Raw genomic sequence first — 24,651 nt, 5'->3', positions numbered from 1 at the left:
CAACAATATGCAAAATTATTAATATGATGTTATGGGTAAAGTCTTTGCTTAAGGGAAAGTAGGAGGCGGGAACCAGCTGAGCAGTCAACCTAAACTTTTAATGGTATAAAGAAACTGAAAAATAACATAAAACACACAGACATGCACGCACACGCACACGGACACATAGTGGCTGCATACGTCTATCTCTCTCTCTTTCTCTCTCTCTCTCTCTATCTCTCTCTCTCTGGCATCCCGGTTCTTCCTTTATCCCTCTACAGCTGATTAGGCAACTCAGCGCCGTGCATGCATCCTCATGGTCCGCCACGCCCCTCCTCCTCGTCACACATGACATTTACTTTAAATTTGCTTTAGTTTTACAATGTCTTTATAGTTTGAGTGTTTGATTTCTGAATGTCTTTTGGATTTCAATAGTTTCAGACTCTCAGCCAATAATCCACCACACAAAACATATTGTGGTTGGGTTTATCCTTGTTGCAAGTGAACCTATATTTCATATAGTCTGGGTTGTATTTTCTTTTGCATTACTTGATTTGTTGGTTTTTATGGGCGGGGACATTTCACGCAACCTGTCCATGTTGACATCTGATGATCAGATGAATTTGCCTCAATATAACATACAGTAGATTTTGATTGGACATACATCCTTTGATGTCATCAATAAAAGATAAAATATTTTCTCCTCCCTTTTAAAAGTTGAAACTTATTTATTTTGATAGTAGTTGCATTTTATTATGCAAAGTGTTTTCCCTGCTGTCTGTGACCCTATCAGAACAGACTTGTAACACATATCTGAGTTGAGACCCATCAGTTGAGATACACTGCTGTAGAAGTAAAAGACTGAGAGAGATAGTGGATGTCTATTCCATCTTTAGAGGTAAACAGCATCAGTAGCATCAGGTAGGATCTGTAAGTTTATTTAGAGGTTTTGTATATCCTTGTCATTGGCCTAAATTCCATCCCATGACAGGAACAGAGAGGAGCCCTGTAATCTAGGATAGAAATTGATTTTAGAGAACCAAGAAGATAGGGCTAACCCTTACAAAAGGGCTGAGCTTTTCAGGATGCAAGACAATAAATCCATAACAATTTCGGTTTCAGGCAGATGTTTCTTGTCACACACATAGACAGACCCCTGCTTCCTTTGCAAACTTTTTATTAATGACTTCCTATGGAAGTGGTGAGTGTGATATGACAATGTTTCCTGTTGTACTTGAAATAATCACAGATGCTCTTTACAAAATTTGATAAGATCACACTCAGTTCCCACATCAGTACACAAAGAAACAATCTCTACACAGAAGGTAAGGGCTACATTCTGATTTATACATTTTTAAAAGAAAGATACATGTGTTTAGGTCCAAGAAGAAAGGCCTGTTAAGGGAGCCAGGGAAATGCATACATTTTTTTGTGTGAATTATTGTGGAGATATAGATGTAGAATTAAAGTTATTCTTGATGTGAATCCTGAAAACAGCAGGTTAATGCAGCTGGACTGGTGAATAGAAGAATACAAACAGTGTATTTGCTATTCATGTGTCTTAGCTATTAAATTAGATTTTCAGTTTAGAAGTGGAATGAGAATAATATGCCATAATAAGATTAAAGCTTCAAATGAATAATTCTCTCTTAGAAAGTATCCGCTATTTCGTTTTTTAAATATCTTTATTTACCACAATTTAAATAATTGGTAATTAGAATACAGTTACATTCCAAAAGTATTTTGATTACTAAAGAGATTACTTTGCATTTTATTGGCATTTGTTTAATTTAATATTTAGTCCTTTCAGATGGAAAACATTTATACATATAAATGATGTGATCCAAATTGCATTTGAACAGCAGTGAAACACTTTCTTATGATGTGTTACATTCATACGAGCAGACAGAGAAGTAAGTTTGAAGTAAGTTTGGAGCAGAAGAAATATAAATAAACCTTGTGTAAATTGTCAGCTTTATGTTAAGCTAAAATATTATTTCTAGCCATTTTACATGCACATGTTATCAGGCACAATCATATTTTTTTTCTAGTAAGACCTCTGATATCAGGGCAAAAATCGTATTCTTGATAATAATTTTTGTATTGTTTTACTGTAAAAATATTTAAAAAAATCCTTAAAACAACACTGCATACGATGTTTAGGTTTTTCAGAGAATATATTTTTAACATGTGTATTTTGTCTTACTGTTCTGGCAGAGTTTTTATAATCAAAACAAGTGCAAAAATCTACCAGTGCTGAAGAAGTAATCCAAAGTATTTAGAATATGTTACTGACCTTGAGTAATCTAATGAAATATGTTACAAATGACATTTTACAGCATGTATTCTGTAGTGGAATACATTTCAAAAGTAACCCTCACAACACTGTATATATATATATATATATATATATATATAGAACCATTTACCTCTTTCCAAATAAAACTCCTTTTTTAGAGGACACAAAAAATAGGATTTTATCAACACACAAACCAGACATCCTTCCTGGTTGTCAAAAGACCAGAGTGGTAACTGCCATATTCAGTGTTGAAAGATGAACATTCTGTTTGATAGATTGAGCAGGAAAGTTAAAAACAATTTAGTTTAGATAAGGAAACTGGGCTCAGAATGTTTATTGGTTCATGGCATATTGCTGACAGGATTTGTTCAAGGGCACATCCAAATTGGTCTGTTACTGGATGGGGAGTGATATAAAAATCCAGTCATTTTTGTGAGAAATTACTGTCAGAATTAAAGAGTCATAACTTTTCTGCCACCGTACGATAACAGTACTGTATAAGGCAGAGATTTAAGAAAATTACATTAAAGAATATAAATAATGTGTTGTCTGATTTTAAAAAACCTTTTATCGTTACATTAAATTGTTACAGTGAACTTTAATCTTTAAATTTTTAAATGTAGATGCACTTCAAAATGAAAATACTGTAGTAATTAATTCCTTAGTTTTAAAAAGGAACAATCCTTAAGCTATGAGGTGTATAAAGCTAAAAAGTTTTTTTTTCATGAGGCTTAATCTGCTCCTCGAGAGAAGAACATACTAGTGTGTATATGAGAAAACTGTAAATTTCCCATTTTCCTTTTTTTTTTTTCTCAAATCAAATAAACACATTGCTGATAAACTCATATACCTTTATTTTTCATTTCTATGATTAACAGAGTTTAGAGGAACGTTGCAAGCGGATCCTTCAGGAGATGGAAGGCTCTCTCACAGCCCGGGACCGGGTGGGCATTCAGGACTTTGTGCTGTTGGATGCCTACACCAGCGAGACAGCGTTCATGGACAACCTCAGGAAACGCTTCAATGAGAACCTCATATATGTGAGTCCTTCACCCACTCGTATGACCTTTTAAAAGACTCTTTATAAAGGCTTGATGTGCTGGCAATGTAATATCCAGTATCAGTGTTATTTTCATTAATGAGATGGAGAAGAGAATAATGTGCACTCTCATGATGAACACAGGTCAGTGAACACAGGCACTATGTGAAAATGTTCTCTATACATTTCAATCGACTTGTCATAGGGACTGGAAACTTTGCTGATGATTCAGCAGTGAGGAATATAGGCCTAGTTCAGTCTGTTTGAAGTAATTAAGGGCACATTTCAAAGAGAGAGAGAGCTCAAAAACTGCTGAGACTTATTGAGTGGTGGTGGCGTAGTGGCTAAAGCACAAGTCTGTTAATCAGCGAGGTTGCTAGTTCGAACCCCACAGCCACCACCATTGTGTCCTTGAGCAAGGCACTTAACTTCAGGTTGCTCCGGGGGGATCGTCCCTGTAATAAGTGTACTGTAAGTTGCTTTGGATAAAAGCGTCTGCCAAATGCATAAATGTAAATGGATAGTTCACCCAAAAATTATAATTCTGTCATCATTTCCTTGCCCTCATTTTGTTCAAACCTGTATGATTTTCTTTCTTCCTTGGAACACAAAAGGTGAATGAGTTGTTTACATTTTTAATTGTGTATGTAATTATTTTTCTGCTTTCCATTAGACCTACATTGGCACCCTACTGGTATCAGTTAATCCATATAAAGAGTTGGGTATCTATACCAAGAAACAAATGGACATTTACATGGGAGTCAACTTTTTTGAGCTGCCTCCTCATATGTAAGTTTGCACAGGGAAATGCCATGTACTGTTTATTCTAAGTAGTGACTTCCTTCTTTTTCTTATTTGTGCTTTAATTTAAAAGATCATTAAGATATGGACACAGCGTTTGTTTTAAATGTACATCTAATTTATATTATGATAAATGTTTATTTTTTATTTTTTTGGACCTCTCAGCTATGCACTTGCTGACAATGTTTACCGGACCATGATTAGTGAAACAACCAACCACTTCATCCTCATCTCTGGTGAAAGTGGTGCAGGCAAGACTGAGGCCTCTAAGAAAGTACTGCAGTTCTATGCAGTGAGCTGCCTCAGCACTAGACAATTGGACAATGTGAGAGATCGTCTCCTTCTTTCCAATCCGGTTCTGGAGGTCAGAATTAGAAAAAGCTGCACAATTTTTAAAGGGATAGTTCACCCAAAAATGAAAATCCTGTCATCATTTACCACCCTAATATTATTTCAAACCATGTACCCTTTCTTCCATTAAACAAATGAGGATCAATTATGAAAAATGTTGATGAAGCTATTTTTTTTAATCCATACAGTGAAAGTAAATGTTTTTTGAGGTTGTCACTCACTATCATTCTGCTTAAACATAGTTCACTCAAAAATGACAATTCTCTCATCATTTACTCACCCTCATGCCATCCCAGATGTGTATGACTTTCTTTCTTCTGCTGAACACAAAAGAAATTTTTTGGTAGAATATTTCAGCATTTTTGTTCCATATAATGCAAGTGAATAGTGACCAGATCACCACATATCACATAAAGGCAGAATAATATATATGACTCCAGTGGTTAAATCCATATCTTTAGAAGTGATATACAGTAATAGGTGTGGGTGAGAAACAGATTAAAATGTAAGGTATTTTTTACAACAAATGTTCACTTTCACATTCTGAAAGCTACCTTTATGTGATTTTTGGAGCTTCAAAGTTCTGGTCACCCTTCACTTACTTTGAATGGACCTACAGAGCTAACATCACGGACGTGCACAGAACAGGGGCTACAGAGCTGTAAGCGGATAGCTCTACAAATATTGCCGCAAACACACACACACACACACACACACACACACACACACACACACACACACACACACACACACACACACACACACACACACAACTTTTGAGGGCAGATTTCAATTCACACTTTGTCCATGTCCTTTCACCCCTGCCCCTGCTAAGGTCTGTGCACATCACATAATCTTCTAAAAATCTTAATTCGTGTCCTGCAGAAGAAAGAAATTCATACACATCTGGAATGACGTGAAAGTGAATAACAGATGAGATCATTTTCATTTTTGGTTGAACAATCCCTTTAAATTGACAGTTGAAAGCATTGGGAAGTAGCACAGCATGATGAACAATAATAAAAATAATAATGCTTAGCCTTCTATTTCTTCAGGCTTTTGGAAATGCAAAAACCCTGAAAAATGACAACTCAAGTCGTTTTGGAAAATATATGGACATACAGTTTGATCATCAGGTAAAGCCAGATTAAGACAGATGTAGACATATTGACAGCTTTCTTTTTACATGTAAACAATTGCATTTTCTTTCAGGGAGCTGCTGTTGGTGGACACATTTTAAGCTATCTACTTGAGAAGTCAAGAGTGGTCCACCAAAATCATGGGGAGAGAAACTTCCACATCTTTTATCAATTGGTTGAGGGAGGGGACAATGAGCTTCTTCGCTGGCTTGGTTTGGAGAGAAACTGTCTAAATTACCGCTATCTTATTCAGGTAAGAAATGTAAAAATTACTTTATAGGCCTATTGCATTTCACAAAAGGAAAAAAGACATATTATGGATATGTGCAATGGCATGGTATTATATACTTTTATATCTTAATGCTGTTGTTCAATATCTAATTTCTGAACAGGGTGAATGTGCCAAAGTGAGTTCCATCAATGACAAGAGTGATTGGAAAACAGTACAAAAAGCTCTTACCATCACTGAATTTAGTGAGAAGGATATAGAGGTAAGTCATACCAAGTGGTTGAATAGGTCCTACTGAATCCAAAACTATGTCCACTTGAACAAGTGTTCAAGTTCAAAAGTGGCAAGATAGCCACTTTTTTTGTTTTTTAGTCAAAAACACAGAGACATAGTTTTAGAAAGAACAAATAAATAGAAGTCATTATTTAATCCTTGTGATCCTTTATTGGGTCCTTTTACAGAATTTGTTTGCGATCATTGCCAGTGTGCTTCATCTTGGCAATGTTCATTTTGAGGCCAATACCATGGGTTATGCCACAATAAACAGCAGTGTGGAAATACACTGGTTGTCAAAGGTAGGTTTCAGTGTCACTTCTCTAAAGTTTTAGAACAATTCTACAAAATAAGTTTAAGTGTTGTTTGTCACTATACCCATGTCTTCTTTTTTTCTTGTCTTGTCTTGTCTTGCCTTATCTATCCATCCATCCATCCATCCATCCATCTTTCTTTCTTTCTTTCTTTCTTTCTTTCTTTCTTTCTTTCTTTCTTTCTTTCTTTCTTTCTTCTCAGTTATTGGGTATCCCTTCAAACATGTTACAGATGGGTTTAACTCACAGGAAGATTGAAGCCAAAGCAGAGGAGGTGAGGCTTAATATTACTTTCAGTTTTCTTGTTTACTAGTATTTACATTTTAGACAGAAACTTTAAAGTGTATAATAAATACAACATTTACCATGGTCCAAATACTAGTGTATTCATTTATATAAGAATACTTGATGTATAAATTACCTATTGCTATTGCTTAATTACAGTGTAGTTATTAAAAAAGAATATATGTTTTATCTACTGTTATTGTTACGTATTGTTTCCTTTCTGTTACATGCATTTCTGGTTCATTATTGCTAAACACATTTGTTTTGGACAATTAGTATTAAGTGGTAAAGGAATGAGTAAGGAAAATCGTTAATAAAATTATTCTTTCAGAGTTGGAATATTTAGTAATATCTCAATAAAATGTCTCAATTTTCAGGTTCTAAGCCCCTTCACTGTTGAACATGCAAAATATGCCAGGGATGCACTAGCCAAAGCCATCTATGGCCGCACATTCACATGGCTTGTTAATAAGATTAATGAATCACTGGTAAACAAGGTATGCATGGTAACAGGGAATTTACCAATTCTGCTTTTTATAGTGGTTTATAAAAATACATAAATTATTCAACGGATAAGTATTTTATCAATCTATTAAAACTATCAATGCAGGATTCAACCAGAAAGACAGTGACTGGACTGCTTGACATCTACGGATTTGAAGTGTTTGATGTGAACAGGTGACACTGAAGCATTACACACATAGTTTGATCTGCATTCATTTATTTAATTGTAGGTTTTCTTCACAAAATTCCCAGGAAAAAACTTAAAAAGGGGGCTAATTAGTTCTCAAAACCAATTAGTCACTGTTTTAACACTACTGTGTTAGAACAAGCCCTCTAGACACATCTTAAATAAATGGGCCAGCTAAATGATTTAGAAACACACTTCATTGACTGCATTTGTTTGATTGCTAATACATTTCTAGATAGATATAAACAGACAGACAGACAGACAGACAGATAGATAGATAGATAGATAGATAGATAGACAGACAGACAGACAGATAAACAGATCGATCGATAGATAGATAGATAGACAGACAGACAGACAGATAAACAGATCGATCGATAGATAGATAGATAGACAGACAGACAGACAGACAGACAGACAGACAGACAGATAAACAGATCGATAGATCGATAGATCGATAGATAGACAGACAGACAGACAGACAGACAGACAGACAGATAAACAGATCGATAGATAGATAGATAGATAGATAGATAGATAGATAGATAGATAGATAGATAGATAGATAGATAGATAGATAGATAGATAGATAGATAGATAGATAGATGTTTATCATGTGTATGATTTCGTAGTTAATGGTACTTTCTCCACAGTTTTGAACAGTTCTGCATAAACTACTGCAATGAAAAGCTTCAGCAGCTTTTCATCCAGCTCACCCTCAAATCAGAGCAGGAGGAGTATGAGATGGAGGGAATTGAGGTGAATAAAATCAATGCAATCATAACCCTAACCCTAATGCAATATACAGAATTTGTTTGAATTATTCATCTTGTTTTGAAGTGCATATCATAGCAGTCTGAATCTAGTCTACTGGGATTTGTCTTGTCTTAAAATATTTCTTAAATAATCAAACCTTTATGTACATGTACTGTATATTGTCTCCATGGAGTATTTTCACTGGCGACATTGTGTAATATTATATTCTTTACCTCTCTTGACTATTGCTAAAAATATTGCTTCATAACCTGGTAACACATAAGATCTCATCTGTTGGTTTTCCCTATTTTCATTGATGTTAATTTTCCATGTTGAATAATTTCAGTGGGAGGCGGTGCCATACTTCAACAACAAGATCATCTGTGACCTGGTGGAGGAGAAGCACAGAGGCATCATATCAATACTTGTGAGGGGCAGACTGACATACACATTAAGGTTAAGAATCTAGTTAATTAAAAAAAAAAAATTTATGACATAAATTCCACATTTAAAGGATGAAGAATGCCTGCGTCCTGGAGAGGCCACAGATTTCACATTCCTGGAAAAATTGGAGGAGAAGATGTGCGGTCACCCCCATTTTGTCACGTGAGTAACAAGAACAACGTTTTAATTGCCCTATAAAATTACTTAATTCCATTATATAAATGCTATTACAGTACTTAATTGATTCAATTAATTTTATGATTAAATTAAAACTTCCAAAATAATATTCATTTTGTATATTACGAATACATTTTACTTTACTTTTACACAGATATTATATTCCCTACAATACAAAATATAATTAAAATGCTATGGCAAACTAGAATTTGTAATGCAGATAGAAAGAAAGAAAGAAAGATGTAGTAAAGGGCAGGAATTATTTTGAAAGGCATTGTATTTATTTTATTAATAACATTCAGTGTATTTCTAATCCTGCAGGCACAAATTGGCTGACCAGAAAACACGTAAGACCCTGGAGCGAGGGGACTTTCGTCTCCAACACTATGCCGGAGAGGTCACTTACTCTGTAATTGGTAAGATAGTCATTACTAACAGTTTTATGATAAATAATAAGGCTTCAAAAAAATTCTTATCTTGTCCTGTATGTTTAACTCACATTAGGATTTCTTGACAAAAATAATGATCTGCTGTACAGAAACATTAAAGAGGCAAGTACTAACGTCTCACCACAGCATGAATACTTTTTTGCCATTCCCTGGACTGAGACAAAAGACATAATTGTAAACAATATTTGTTACGGTTGAAGGTTATGAGGCAGTCTAAGAACACTATTATCCAGCATTGCTTTCCTGCTATAGAACCTGATGGCAAGAAAAGACCTGAGACGGTACTGTATAAGACATTAAAATTACTATTCATATCAACTTGATCTACAGATCTGCAGGCTGTTTGAGTAGTTCTAATTGAAAACCAGAGAGCCACCTGTTACTGTCAATACGTTTTTCAAAAATTTGATTGATGACATTGTTTCTTTAACTTCATTCAAACTATTCCAGCAATTGAACATACAGACATTACAGAAATCGTGGACTTCATGCAGTGACATGAGACATTTTGACCAGGCTTTTGTTTACAGGTGGCCACCCAGTTTAAAAGCAGCCTTGCAGGCCTCACCGAAATCCTCAAGTCCAAGGAGCCATGGTACATAAGGTGCCTGAAACCCAATCATTGCAAGCAGCCAGGTGAGCCTTTCACTTCACACCTCTGGTTAGTGGTTTTGTCTGATGAATGTTTTACAAGACAGTGCTAGTGACCTCTCTCTCACTCACCTTACCTCAGGTCGCTTCGATGATGTCATGGTGAGACATCAAGTCAAGTACCTAGGGTTAATGGAGCACCTGAGAGTCCGACGTGCTGGGTTTGCTTACAGGAGAAGATACGAAGTCTTCCTGAAAAGGTGTTTGTGATGGTCTTGTGTTCCACAAAAAATCAAATCAGTTGCGAATAGGAATGCTTACCATATGCACAGTAGTTATGTCACATGATTTTTGCCTATTAAAGACCCGGTGAAAGTGGTCTTGAGACGCAATGTAAAACTAACCGAAACTAGCGATCCAGATGGAGAACAACAACAATTTAAGTTTTATTTCGAGTAAAAATGTATTTCAGGCTGAACTTGTGGAGTTGTTGCTGTTATAAAACCTTAAAGTTAATGATATCATTGGCTGTGTTGATCTTAATGACTTCATTATACTGGTTAATACCAATGTGGGCTCAAACACTTTTAACTAAAACTCATCTATTGTATCAGGCATTCATTCTCACTTTTTACCTGTGGACAAACACTCGACAAATGTCCATGTTTTTGCAGATATAAGGCTCTATGTCCGGACACATGGCCACACTGGAAGGGAACACCAGAAGAGGGAGTGCAGCGACTCATCAAACATCTTGGCTATAAACCAGATGAGTTCAAGATGGGAAGGTACAAACTATATAGGCCTACTGCTTTGATACCATATGCTGTTTTACAGTACCAGAAGAGATCAGCATTTTTTCTTTCCCCCCCTCATTTTTTAAGGACCAAAATCTTCATTCGTCATCCCAGGACTCTTTTTGCCACTGAGGATGCATTTGAAGTCTGCAAACATGAACTGGGTAAGGCTGTGACCGAGTTGATAATGTTACAATATAATTACATGTTAAGTCGGCATGTTGTTTCCAGAAGTTCCACTGAAAAACGCCATCTCCCATCAGACATGTTTGCATCAGTTACTTTAGTGGAGCGACTGGATGCATGTTGCATCAGCAGCGTGGGACACCCAAGTTCGTAAAATATGTTGAAGACAAGCGCAAATTCGGCTGCTGCATTTTCCACCCTAACATTATATTTTATACTATACTAATGGTTAGGTTAAGGTTTGGGGTGTGGTTGGGGGTACAGTTCATAAAATATGCATATTTTCACTGTATTACAGCCTGTCCTGCTGAAAACAACTGTATTTTACCCACAAAATTGAGCTTACGCATGCCACTGCCCATACGCCCAATAACATTTACACTTTGGCCACTGAAGGCATTGTTTTGAATTTCGATCAGCATTTGTTCTTTGCTAAAGAAAAGTCAACTTACTCTTTCCAATTTCAATGTGAGTTCTGTTTAACATCTGACTAAAGAATGTTGGAATCTCCTGAAGGATCTTTTGGAGTAGAAATGTGTCTTGCAATGCCAGTTTTGACTTTTCAATATGCCATTGTTTGCCACTCTATTGTATAACTGACTGTATGTGAAAATGTGGTTGCTATAGCCTATAGCTTAAATTGTACTGGTAGGCTGTGCCTCCATATCTCTGCAATTCCTTTTATCAAAAAATTATTCTGTTACAGCTACAAGAATTCAGGCAAATTACAAAGGCTATAAGGTGAAAGGAGACTATCTGAAGCAAAAAGAAGCAGGTATAAAACCTTTCTAGCTTAGGACATTAGAATTATTGAGGAAAACCTTTAACACAACATCAGTCTTTGTTTATTTTTAACAGCTACCAAGATTGAGACATGTTGGCGGGGACTTCAAGCCAGAAAAGAGAGGGAAAGAAGAGCCTGGGCTGTTAAAGTTATCAAGAAGTAAAAAAAAACACATGACACAAACATGAATAAAAAGATGTAGGGAAGCTGTTTTTACAGACACAGAAAAGATCTGAAAAGTTATACATACATACAGAACTGTGCAAAATTCTTAGGTACATAAGATGTTCCACAAAAGCATTTGTCTTAAGATGGTTATTCATATCTTCAGCTTTAGAATGTCAATAGGAAATACAAATGTTAGATTCACAAACATTAATTTTGCAAATAGAAAGATTAGAATAGAAGAACAGGGAGCCCTGCAACAGATGTCATGTCTCCCTGAAAGCCCCCACACTAAACATTGTGTCAGTTTGAGAATACATAAAGAGACAGAAGCAATTCCAAGAAGCTTGGAACATCCAATATGCCAACAACCAAGAAAAACTGTGTCCAGGTGCAAATTAAAGATAAATTAAACCAATTATATATTTCATTATTTTGAAGACATCCTCTATATATATATATATATATATATATATATATATATATATATATATATATATATATATATATATATATATATATATATATATATTTGCTCTCAATTATTTACTTATTTGAATTATACATGAATTGCATATGATATTAAGTCATGTTTGATGATGTGTTAAAATTATTTTATACAAATACATTAGACTATATCATCAATATGTATATATTTACATTTTTAATATAATTTAAACTTTTTACTTGGTTTTTAAATGCAAGAGCAATTGTTTTCCATACTTGCAGGTTTATTAAGGGCTTCATGAACAGGAATCAGCCCGTGAGCATGGACAACTCTGAATATCTGGCCTTTGTCCGACAGAGCTACCTTACTCGACTCAAAGATAATCTGCCAAAATCGGTATTAGACAAAACCAGCTGGCTGAGTCCTCCACCCATAATGCATGAGGTAGTCCATGCATTATCAGATGTGTTACCATTAAAACACAGTTCTATGTAACGCATTCATATGTTTTTATAAGATTAATTTGATTTAACTGTTTGAATGTTAATGTTGTTGTATATTTTATAGGCCTCAGTGCTATTGCGTAAGTTGCATACACGTCTCCTCGTAAGAAAGTATGTTCGAGGGATCAGTGCACAGCGGAAGGCACAGGTACTACTGTCATTTCCAACTGTCAGTACTCTAAACACTTACACTCGCTGAGCACTTTATTAGGAACACAATGGTTCTAATAAAGTGGCTGATGTGGTCTTCTGCTGTTGTAGCCCATGCATTGGCCTCAAGGTTCGACGTGTTGTGTATTCTTAGATGTAATTCTGCTCACAACAATTGTACAGAGTGGTTATCTTATAATAGCCATTCTGTCAGCTCGACCCAGTCTGGCCATTCTCTGTTGACCTCTCTCATCAACAAGGCCTTTCCGTCTGCTGTTGACTGGATGTTTTTTTGTTTTTGGCACCATTCTGAGTAAACTCTATAGAGTTGTGTGTGAATATCCCAGGAGATCAGCAGTTACAGAAATACACAAACCAACCCACAATCATGCCATGGTGAAAATCACTGAGATCACATTTTTCCCCTTTCTGATGGTTGATGTGAACATTAACTGAAGCTCCTGCCCCATATCTGAAAGATTTTATGCACTGCACTGCTGCCACATGATTGGGATATTCAGGTGTTCCTAATAAAGTGCTCAGTGAGTGTATTTTCATACATTATATTCTGGCTGCAAACTCTTTTAGTTCTGAGGTGCATTCCATTTCATTTCTTTTTTTAGCTGCAAATCAAAGCATTGACTAGTGACCTATTCAAAGGCAGAAAAGAGAACTACCTTCAGAGCGTATGCCAACCCTTTGCTGACACCAGGATAAGTAAGAGCTCATGTGTTTAAGATGAAACTACCTCTGTTCTTCAAACTGTAAAGATTTTTCTTAAAGGTTCAATAAAAGTTAAGCTAAATCGACAGCATTTGTGGCATAATGTTGATCAAAACTCAAGCTGCAAATTTGTTTAAATTTGACAGTTATTTTAGGGTTTTAGGGTTTGTTGACATTGTGATAGCAACGAAGTTGTAAAATTGATTGTAACTTTACACAGAAAAGGTTAGTAAGTGATTTTATCACACTAAAATCATGTTTACACGCATATTGTTTATGTTTTATGGCTATAATTTTGAAACAGGGAGTATTTTAATGTTTACAGATTGGCCCCATTTAATTCCATTGTTAGTGCCTCAGTGGAACTCAGGTTTTTGCTTTTTTTGAAGAAAAAAAAAGGGAGGGGGAGGGTCTAAATATATTTTTTTTGCTAATCGGTATTGTGCCGCGGATGATGAAGAATGTGCTTAACTTGTATTGAACCTGGAATATTCCTTAAGTTTTTTATAAATGCACATTTTAGGCAATTGTTTATTAACATTATACTGTAAACATTATTGCACTTAATAAATTTTGTGTTTATTGGTTTTGTTTTGTTTTTCCAGGTGAACAGGACATAAACATCAAAGTCTTGCAGCTGATTTGTACTGAGGGCATTAAGGCATGTAATACTAAGAGCAATTCAATCTCCTTAAAGATTAAAAGAGATTAAACAGCTTGAACGTTTTTTTTATTCCCATTGATATTTAACAGCCATTTGGAACATCACCCCAGGGTAAATACAGTTAATGTATTTGACCTCTGATGAAGGAACATATTTCTATCACTTCTATATAACATATTTCTCATACTTGTTCAATTGTTGGATCTTATTTCGGTCGTTGCTCTATTTGCAACTTTTCAGCAAATGTACTACTCAAAATTCAAATTGAACTATTTCCAATTTTTGAGTCGGATTGATGTTTAAATCATGGACATGGGAAACTTATTGCGATATCTCCCGCTGTACAGTACAGTGTTCCAGTGATTAAGTATGACAGAAATGGCTTTCGGCCACGCTTCAGACAGCTGATCTTCACTCAAGCTGCTGCGTATCTGGTGGAGGAAGCCAAAATCAAACAGAGGGTGAATTACAGCTCACTAAAAGGTGATACTAAAATGCTAAATAATCAAAAGCTCTCTGAAATGTGCCATCCTTTAAGAATTCAGATTAAAATTATATATTCATTAATTTTTTTGTGCTTGCTTACTTATATGTTGAAATGTTGAATACATTCTGGATTTCTGCTGCTTGTTCAGCAGCAAAAATGAACTAAAGCAGCACAATTTTGTCACAACTTGATTTAATTGCATTCTATCTATTTAAATTTGTAAAATGGAACTTTACTAAATCCATATGAGTTGGGACTACATGAATACTTTTTGTGGGTAATATTAATGTAGCATTGATGAAACTGGGCAGGGGATTTCCATTTCCCAGCATGCTTTGCATTGGACACAATAGGGAGATTAAATCTTCCAATTAAATGTTATTTTATGTGTTTTTATGCAAGATGAATATATATTTATTTGTGTTCAATCTTTTAGTGTCTTGTTATGTTGAGATTTGGAAAAGTTTCTGTTATGTTGGGGTTTTGGGAGTTACCATTGTGGTAAAGTGTGCATCTTGAGATGTCACACATTAATTGCTGGCTTAATTTAGACTTGATCTGCATACCATAGCATAGGTGCTGATGTACACTCTGTAGTATGTCCAACCGTCATGTATTTAGCATGCTAACATTCACTTTCACTAATTAGGACATAAAGAAATAAAAACATTACATTGACATTGTTTTTTGTTTACCAAATTCAACTAGATTCTTTCTACACAAAGTGTAGTTACATAGTTATATTAAGTTAATAAAACTAATTTCAAACATTTTGAACTAATGTCCACAACTAAATTAAGTTCAGCCAAAAAAGCTAAATTTGTTTATTTATTTATTTTCATCTCCTTTTCTCCCAATTTGGAATGCCCAATTCCCACTACTTAGTAGGCCCTCGTGGTGGCGCGGTTATTCACCTCAATTCGGGTGGTGGAGGACAAGTCTCAGTTGCCTCCACTTCTGAGAGAGTCAATCTTATCACGTGGCTCATTGTGCATGACACTGCAGAGACTCTGCATGTGGAGGCTCATGCTACTCTCCGCGATCCACGCACAACTTACCATGTGCCCTAATGAGAGCGAGAACCACTAATCGCAACCACGAGAATGTTTCCCCATGTGACTCTACCCTCCCTAGCAACCGGGCAAATTTGTTTGCTTAGGAGTCCTGGCTGGAGTCACTCAGCACACCCTGGATTCCAACTCACAACTCCAGGGGTGGTCATCAGGAAAAAAGCTAATTTTAAGTATATAAGCAAAACTACTAAAGATTATCATAGAATTTTTATTGTAAGTGGTGAACATTTTTATTTTTCTTGTAACAAACTTGCCCCAAATTACCCAATCATATATACATTTACATGACCATACAACTGTATAAATTTGTTTGCATAAGTATTAATAAGCAATGTTTGGTTTTAACAGGGGTGTCTGTCAGCAATTTAAGTGACAACTTCCTGATACTCCATGTCACATGTGATGACACAAAGCAAAAAGTATGTGAACATATTTGTCTGGGAGAATTTGTTTGAAGTCAGTTTGTAAATTACATCAAATTAAATTACAACCATTACATATACATACACAAATATAAAGACTAATATTCTTACAAATAAAATTTCTTGTTGCATGTACAGTACATATTTGATTGTGCTGCTTTTTCTATTTTTAGGGGGATCTGGTCCTGCAGTGCAACTACCTTTTTGAGGCATTGACCAATATGTGTGTTGTGACAAAAAACCACAGTCTTGTTAAAGTTGTCCAAGGGAGGTGAGATATTCTTTCACATTATCTATCTTATGGATTCTCAGTCCTGCTCCTATGGACATACTTTCCTGCTGTTTAGATCCATCTCTTACAAATACAAATTCTGAACCTGCTAATCAAGGTCTTCAGGTCACATTGAATTTTTAGGATTTAGTTTCTCAGAAATGTATTACAAGATCAGCATTGTGAGGCCATAGAGGACGTTATACTAAAGAAGGCTCAAAACAGCTTTCACAATACACAGCTTATATGGAGTTTGTTGATTGTGTTAAACAAGATTAACGTTTTTATGAATTGTTGTCATTTTGTAGTGTGAGGTTTGACATCCAGCCAGGAAAAGAGGGTTTTGTTGATTTTAAGAGCAGCAGTGAATACATGGTCTACAGAGCCAAGAACGGACACTTGATGGTGGTGGGTCAACCTAATGCAATACATAATAATAATAAAAAAATATATATAAATAGATTAGAAATGAAATGCATTCCTATAATATGTGAATAAACATCAATAATTACATTGATATGTAATAAAAAAAGAAAAAAATAATTTACAATTTTTTACAGGAATCTGCACGGACAAAATCTCGATGACCTTTGAATTAAGGGTTGAATCTCACTAACCTTCTCAACAATGGCTCATTTAATGCACTTCATTCAAGTTTAGATGGAGCTACACAAATGACAAATTTTTATGATACCCAAGAGGGAACTACACTGAGTACTACAATTTCATTAAAACAGATCATGAAATATAACTGTAATGTATTCATCAAGAAGAATGGGAACCAAGTCCAACTGGGGTATTAAAACAGCTTTTTTATTTGTATAGTGTGTAATGAATTAAATTGTGTATTTCTTTGACTATTCTGTACATGACGTATTTGCTGTTTTTTTTTATATTTTGATTTAAAGCTCAAGTATGCCATTTCCAGAGACTATTTAGCAGAGATAGGCCACTTCTATTTAAATTAATCTAAACCAAGATCTATCACCCAACGGTCAACAGATGAAGGAAGGAAGTCTTGCAGGTAAAAGAGCCAATCACATTTTAGATATGGACATCACCTGCATATCAACTCGCTCGCATGCACATTAGCTATAAAAGACTGGAAAATGTTATGTTTTAGCGTAATATGAGGCAAAGAAGCACAATTTATGTTATTGCTTCTGCTTTAGACACAATTGACCCGCCCCAGCTGTTGATGGATATTACGTTTTTTTTACGAAGAAATCACGAAACTCTGTTTTTAATTTCCAAAGTGCTGTCACTTTGACAGATATGAGGTCAAATATGATCTAACAATGATCTTATATGATCAGTTCCACCATATAAGATATAACAGGAGGAACAGATCCCATCTCCACCACCACAGCACATGGACTAGTGTTTGTGAAAGGATAAGTGAATCAAAATAATATCATACAGTGAAAATTATGTCTTTGCATTTATTTTGAATGCAGTAAATAATATTGTTCAATCGAAACAGCTGTTATTAATTTTGATATGGAATACTAAAGTAAACTATTATTTATTATATGTGGGTTGATAATTTATGCAGTTAAGACACAGACTGTATGTCTGATGGTAGTTTTTATTTCCAAGAACCTAAATTCTTAGGCTTTAGAAGCATGTTAAACATGTGAGGATGTGTATTCATCAACTGTTACTTGTGCGACATAATCAAACAGGCTTGTTTTGCCGATATTTCAGAAAATAACCCACATAATTTATTCACTGTAAACCATAGATAAACCATTTATAATAACATTTATTAACATGAAAATGCATTATTACATTCTATAAAGATTAAAAAGCAAACCATTGAAATATGCTGCTCGAAAGAACCCGGAAGCGTGGTTTCCTGCGGTGTGACACCAGAGTAATTTCTCTATAAAGTGGATGCAAATTAAATTATGTTGCTTCTAAATGAAAATAAATATGATAAACAAAACACTCAGTGTGCCTGTTATTTAATTCCTCCATGAGATGTGTCTTTCCATACATTTTTAGTTTAATTATTTTAAACAAATTATTAATTATACTTATATGAACTTTTATTTATATTTTAGATATTTCAGAAATATGATACCAATCACACATCCCATACAGAGATTGCACTGTCAGAATTTTTGGAATATTCATTAATAATTTATACACATAAAAACATGATATAAGAGATAAAAAAAACAACACAAAACAGCGGTTTAAGCCAATGAGCATTAAGCTGTGTCATCAGCAAGTCATTTCCCATTGTGCTTGAAGTTCGCGCAACTTGGAAAAAGCAATTGCACCGCCTGCCTGCTACTACTGCGGCCGCCTCGCTCTCGTGAGAGTATTTTTCACATAAGTGGTCATGATATCGACTCGGTTACTAACGTAACCTCGGTTCCCTGAGAGGAGGGAACGAGTATTGCGTAAGTAGCTTACGCTATGGGAAAACTCCGTTTCTCGAGAAATATTGAAGTCTTTATGTAAAACGCATTGCAGCTTCACAGCAGACAGCGATGAGCGAGGCAGCTCGGTCATTGGCTGTGCTGCGGCAACTTGCTCGAACCAATGACGGGGCGACTCTGAACGCGCGACCAATGAGCGCTCTTCAGGCCCGCGCGCTCAGAGCCCGCCAAGATTGGCGTGGCTAAGGCTATATATTAGGCGTCCCATCATGAGAGTTCTTTAGGTTCAATCGACTGAAGCGACTGACCAAGCACAAGCACGGCAGCTTACGCAATACTCGTTCCCTCCTCTCAGGGAACCGAGGTTACGTTAGTAACCGAGTCGTTCCCTCTCGAGAGGTCTCTCCTATTGCGTAAGTAGCTTACGCTATGGGAACACCATGCAAAACGCCGTGCGTGCTGACTTCAGCTCTATAAAGCCAGAGGCAGATGCCTGAGCCTTAAAGCAAAGTGATTATTCAACGAGCCGGCCAACGGCGAGCTATATAATGGGATAATACAGAGCACCTTTGCCCCAAGGTGGCCCATGGTGGGCGCTCATTGTAAAAACACACACACATATCTTATGTACTGATTTTTCTTTTTACTGATATGCATAAAAACTCCCTAAGTCAGTCAGAGACGGACCTTATAAGGGAGGAGATAATGCTCAGCATATATGTACTCCAGTCCATACTACAGTCAGGCTGATAGAATGTTGGAATGCAATGAGGGGACCTGTAGGTTATAAAACCTGATAAATGTCGATGGCGAGGCCCAGCCTGCCGCCGCACAAATATCCTCAATGGGTATCCCACTCGACCAGGCCCACGAGGAGGCCATGCTCCTCGTAGAGTGAGCTCTGACGCCTAAGGGGCATTGAAGGCCCTTGGCTTCATAAGCCAGCGCTATAGCATCTACTATCCAGCGCGATGTTCTTTGCTTTGAAACTGTGAGACCTTTAGTGCGGCCGCCAAAGAATACGAATAATTGTTCCGTCTGTCTGAACAGGGCAGAACGTTCCAAGTATACTCTGAGCGCCCTGACCGGGCAGAGTAAATTAGCGTCGCTTTCGTCTGCTAAAGACGATAGCGCTGCCAGAGATATCACCTGTACTCTGAAGGGTGTGGAGAGCACTTTAGGAATATACCCGTGCTTTGGCCTAAGGACAACTCTGCAGTCGTTAGGTCCAAATTCCAGGCAAGCAGCGCTTGATGACAGCGCGTGCAGGTCGCCCACTCTCTTGACTGAGGCGAGTGCCAGCAAGAGCGCAGTTTTGAGCGAGAGCTGTTTAAGGTGCACAGTTCGGAGAGGTTCGAACGGGGCACTCTTGAGTGCGTCCAGGACCGTGGCCAGGTCCCAGATCGGTACCGAGGGGGGGCGAAGAGGGTTCATCCTCCTAGCGCCTCTTAGGAAACGAATGATTAGGTCGTTTTTCCCTAATGAGCGTCCTTTATCAGGATTGTGTGACGCCGCTATGGCAGCCACATAGACTTTGACTGTGGAGGGTGTGCGGCCCGCCTCCAGCAGCTCTTGCAAAAAGGCGAGTACACTTGGTATCTCGCACGATTTGGGGTTCAAGCTCTTGGTATCACACCAGTCACTGAACACTTTCCACTTTTGGGCATATAAGCGCCTCGTAGAGGGCGCTCGCGCCTCAGTGATGGTTCTCAACACTTCGCTGGGGAGGTTCTCTGGAACCCATTGAGGGGCCATGCATGAAGGGCCCACAGATCGGGGCGGGGATGAAGAATCATCCCGTTGGCCTGCCTGAGGAGGTCCAGCCTCAACGGAATCGGCCATGGGGCAGATTGCATCATCTGCATCAGTTCTGGAAAACACGTCTGGTTCTTCCAGAGTGGGGCTACCAGGAGCACTGCACATTTCACCTCCCTGATCTGACTGATGACCTGAGGTAGCATCGTGATCGGGGGAAAAGCATACAAGGGGCGGCTCGGCCAGACTTGGGCGAGCGCATCCGTGCTCTTTGAGAAGAAAAGAGGGCAGTGCGCATTTTCCCTGGAGGCGAAGAGGTCGACCTCTGCTTCACCCAAGGTTTGCCATAACCACTGGACCGTCAGGGGGTGGAGAGACCATTCTCCTGGGAGAACCTTGTCTCTGGACAGCATGTCCGCTCCCTGGTTCAGGATGCCTGGCACATGCGCTGCTCTCAGCGAGTGCAGGTTGTGCTGTGACCATAAGATGAGTTCCCTGGCCATAGAGTGCAGGGAGCTCGACCTGAGTCCACCCTGGCGATTTATATACGACACTACCGTCATGTTGTCCGTTCGGACCAGGACGTGTTCGTTTTTCAGGTACGGAAGCAGGGCTCTGAGAGCCAAGGTGACCGCTTTCATTTCCAAACAGTTTATATGTAGGCGCTTTTCCGGGTTTGACCAAAAACCGGAGACAGGCCTGCCCTCGTAAAGGGCCCCCCATCCTATTTTGGAGGCATCTGTCGTGATCATTTTTCTCTGCGTGTTCACGCCCAGACTCACGCCGGTTTGATACCAGTTGACGGCCTTCCAGGGCATCAGGGCTTTTATACAGCCGTGATTCGCTCTGATTAAAAAGTGGCCCGAGCACCACGCGTGAGTGGGGTCACGGCTCTTGAGCCAGCGTTGGAGAGGACGCATGTGCAACAATCCTAGCTGGAGTACAGCTGATGCCGAGGCCATGAGACCGAGCATCCTTTGAAATCGTTTGACGAGGGCGTGCGCGCCCGCTCTGAATGATGTTGCAAGGCGCCGAATAGCGAGTGCGCGCTCTGATGAGACTAGCACTATTCCCAGAAAAGAGATATTCTGGCTGGGGGATAGCACGCTCTTTGCAAAATTGATTGTCAGACCCAGACATTCTAGATGACTGATAATCCAATATCTGTGCGTCGTTAACTGGCTCTCTGATTGTGCTAGGATTAGTCAATCATCGAGGTAATTCAGTATTCGCACTTCCCGCTGTCTCAGGGGGGAAAGTGCTGCTTCCATACATTTCGTGAATGTACGGGGGGCCAATGATAGGCCGAATGGTAGTACTGTGTACTGGTATGACTGTCCCTCGAAAGCGAATCTCAGAAATGGCCTGTGATGAGGCGCTATCGAATGTGAAAGTAAGCGTCTTTCAAATCCACTGATAGAAACCAATCCCCGGGGCGAACTTGCACGAGGATATGTTTGGTCGTTAACATTCTGAACGAGCGAATCATTAAAGCTTTGTTCAGATGTCTGAGATCTAGGATGGGGCAGAGGCCACCGTCCTTTTTCGGGACGAGAAAGTAGCGGCTGTAAAAACCTGCCTCGCTCATAGAGGGAGGAACAGTTTCTATAGCGCTCTTCTCTATCAGTTTGAGAACCTCGGTGTGTAGAACATGTGAAACATCTTTCCTCACTTTCATCTCGACCACCGCTGAAAAGCAGGGTGGTCTGCGAGCGAATTGAAGCGAGTAACCGTGTCTTATTATGTTCAAAACCCATTTCGGCATGTCGGGGATTTTTTCCCCGGCTTTTGCTCGCACAGATATGGGCTGAATGCTGGCTGGGGGCGTGTCGCAGTGACGTATGGACCCTGCCGGCGAATTGCCTTGTGCTAACACTGAGCTTACAGCTCTCAGAGGCGCGGGAGCACGCTGAGCAGCTTTGCTGAGTGCCGAGTGCAGGGGTGCGTGTGAGATTACAGGCACGCACGCTATCTCCGTAATGCTCGCAGCATGAGCTGGAGAAATGTTTGAAACTGTATAGACAGTGTTTACGGGTGGGGGTGCATACATTGTGATAGGCACGGCGCCACTTTCATAAAGCTTCCCGTTCTTAGTGGGGAGTTTCTTGGCTCATGCGCCGCATCTGTGATGCTCGTGGCATGGGCCAGAGAACTGTTTGAAAGTGTATGGGCAGCGCTTATGGGTGGGGGTGCATATACCGTAGTAGGCACGCGCGCCATTTTCATAAAGCCTCCGGCTCACGGCGGGGGTTTTGGGCATGCATACAGTGTTTGTGTGTAGGGGTGCATGCATGACAACAGGCACGCACGTTACCTTTATAGTATTTCTCGCTTTTACTGGGGAAGTGTTTATAACTGTGGGAACAGTGCTTGTGTGTAGTGGTGCATACATGACAATAGGCACACGATCTACATTTATGGGGCGTCCAGCTTGAGCTGGGAAAGTATTCGGCACTGTTTGGACAGTATTGATATGTGGGAATGCGCACTTTAGTGTGGACACGTGACCCCTTAGTGACACAGGCAGAAAATGACTCTTTTTGTGATTTCTGCGTGTTGCCGTTAAAACGGCGTTTGATTGCAGGTGAGCGAGTTCTGTGACTGGCCCATTGACTGCTGTACAGACATTTCCAGGGGGCTGGGTAATGTTTTACACGTTTTGGAGAGAGTGGTCCGGCTTTTGCGAGACACGCACTCTCTCTCTTTCTTCCTATGGCTAGGAAGGCTTACGAGGCTCCGGGTTCAGCACGATCTTGGGCCGAGGTCCCCGTCGCTCAGGCGGCTGCTTTCGGTTAGCGGAACGTGAGCGGCATCGAGCGTCCGTTTCAGGTCTGGGCTGGGAGACGGGAGGCGCCGCCCTGGCTCGCTGCTGCAGCTGAGGTGGTCTCTGGCGGCTCTGTGATGAGCTGGAGCGCTTAGGCAGGAAGTGACGCATAGCCTGCGAATTCTTCTGGGCTTCAGTGAAGCGTTCAGTGAACTCTTTTACCGCCGGTCCGAACAGGCCGCTTGGGGCGATAGGCGCGTCGAGGAATGGCGCCTTATCCGCGTCCTTCATTTCTGTTAGCGTCAGCCACAGATGGCGCTCAAGGACAGTCAGGTTAGCTATGGCCCGGCCGATGGATTGGGCGGTGGCCTTTGTGGCTCGCAGGGCCACATCAGTGGCGCTGCGCAGGTCCTTGAAAGCCTCAGGTTCAGGTCCAGATTCGTCCATGGTGCGGAGAAGTTTGGCCTGATAGACCTGCAGAACAGCCATGGAATGAAGCGCTGACGCAGCTTGGCCGGCGGCGGCATATGCACAACCGGCGAGAGCTGAGGTACATCTGCAGGGCTTCGAGGGATGAGAAGATTTGGCTTTCCATCCAGCGGTGGAGGGTGGGCACAGATGGTTGGCCATAGCCTCCTTGAGGGGCGGGGTTCCCTCGTAGCCTCTTTCTCTCGCGCCGTCCACCGAGGAGAGCGAGGAAGAGAAAGAAGGCTTCAGGCGAGCAGAGTGCGGGGCTTTCCACGACTTTGTGAGTTCGTCGTGAACTTCGGGGAAGAAAGGGGAGGGTCTCTGTCGAGGGGCCTGCCGGCGCCCTTGCAGGAACCACTCGTCCAGCCGGCTGCGGGCGGGTTCTTCCGGAGAAGACCAGTCGAGCCCGAGGTCTTCCACGGCTTTGGACAGTATGCGGACGATTTCTGAGTCCATGCTGGTGCCCCTGCTCGTGTCCGCTAGTGTCGATGGCGCGGGGTCGAAGGCCGAGCCCGGCCATTCGTCGGATGCAGCGTCAATGGAAAGGCTGTCATCCTTTTCACCGTCGTCCCCTGACACGCCGAACAAGACGAGACCCAGCACTCCGGAGGGGTGCTGGTCTGCCTGCGTGAATAGAACTAGCGGCAGGGAGTCCTCGGGTGGTGGTGAAGCACGCAGAGACTGGCCCGGCGTGACGTCACTGAAGTCCGCGTGCTCTGGCGGCCTCCGTGAGCGGCGCTTTTCTTGCGCGGCTCGAACAGAGGGGATGGCAGCACGGTGGTAG

At 39.7% G+C, this 24,651-nt stretch overlaps 1 protein-coding gene across 1 annotated transcript; it reads left to right on the top strand.

Annotated features, from left to right (window-relative positions):
• The first annotated feature begins 3,159 nt into the window (after positions 1–3,159).
• LOC127622506 (unconventional myosin-Ih-like) lies at positions 3,160–17,120 on the top strand. Its single transcript, XM_052096611.1, has 31 exons — positions 3,160–3,318; positions 3,991–4,106; positions 4,284–4,482; positions 5,525–5,605; positions 5,682–5,861; positions 6,001–6,099; positions 6,299–6,412; positions 6,627–6,698; positions 7,087–7,206; positions 7,320–7,387; positions 8,054–8,159; positions 8,503–8,583; positions 8,671–8,762; positions 9,099–9,193; positions 9,282–9,328; positions 9,427–9,507; positions 9,757–9,862; positions 9,960–10,077; positions 10,492–10,605; positions 10,702–10,778; positions 11,507–11,575; positions 11,659–11,743; positions 12,479–12,641; positions 12,765–12,848; positions 13,474–13,567; positions 14,179–14,234; positions 14,585–14,720; positions 16,146–16,216; positions 16,393–16,490; positions 16,799–16,898; positions 17,051–17,120. Exons 1-31 carry the CDS (start codon positions 3,193–3,195, stop codon positions 17,075–17,077), a joined length of 3,075 nt encoding a protein of 1,024 aa, XP_051952571.1. The 5' UTR covers positions 3,160–3,192; the 3' UTR covers positions 17,078–17,120.
• Positions 17,121–24,651: the final 7,531 nt, after the last annotated feature.

The sequence above is a fragment of the Xyrauchen texanus genome, chromosome 3, assembly GCF_025860055.1.
Source record: "Xyrauchen texanus isolate HMW12.3.18 chromosome 3, RBS_HiC_50CHRs, whole genome shotgun sequence".
Lineage (NCBI taxonomy): Eukaryota > Metazoa > Chordata > Actinopteri > Cypriniformes > Catostomidae > Xyrauchen > Xyrauchen texanus.
The sequence above is the reverse complement of the archived record's forward strand: the minus strand, read 5'-3'. Positions and strand labels throughout refer to the sequence as shown.

Bases quoted from the DNA above. Each gene is read 5' to 3' on its own strand.
- LOC127622506 (XM_052096611.1), top strand. From the start codon at position 3,193: ATGGAAGGCTCTCTCACAGCCCGGGACCGGGTGGGCATTCAGGACTTT. The intron at 9,329-9,426 runs GCAAGTACTAAC...TTACGGTTGAAG, and splicing joins TGTACAGAAACATTAAAGAG to GTTATGAGGCAGTCTAAGAA. The intron at 16,491-16,798 runs GTGAGATATTCT...GTCATTTTGTAG, and splicing joins GTTAAAGTTGTCCAAGGGAG to TGTGAGGTTTGACATCCAGC.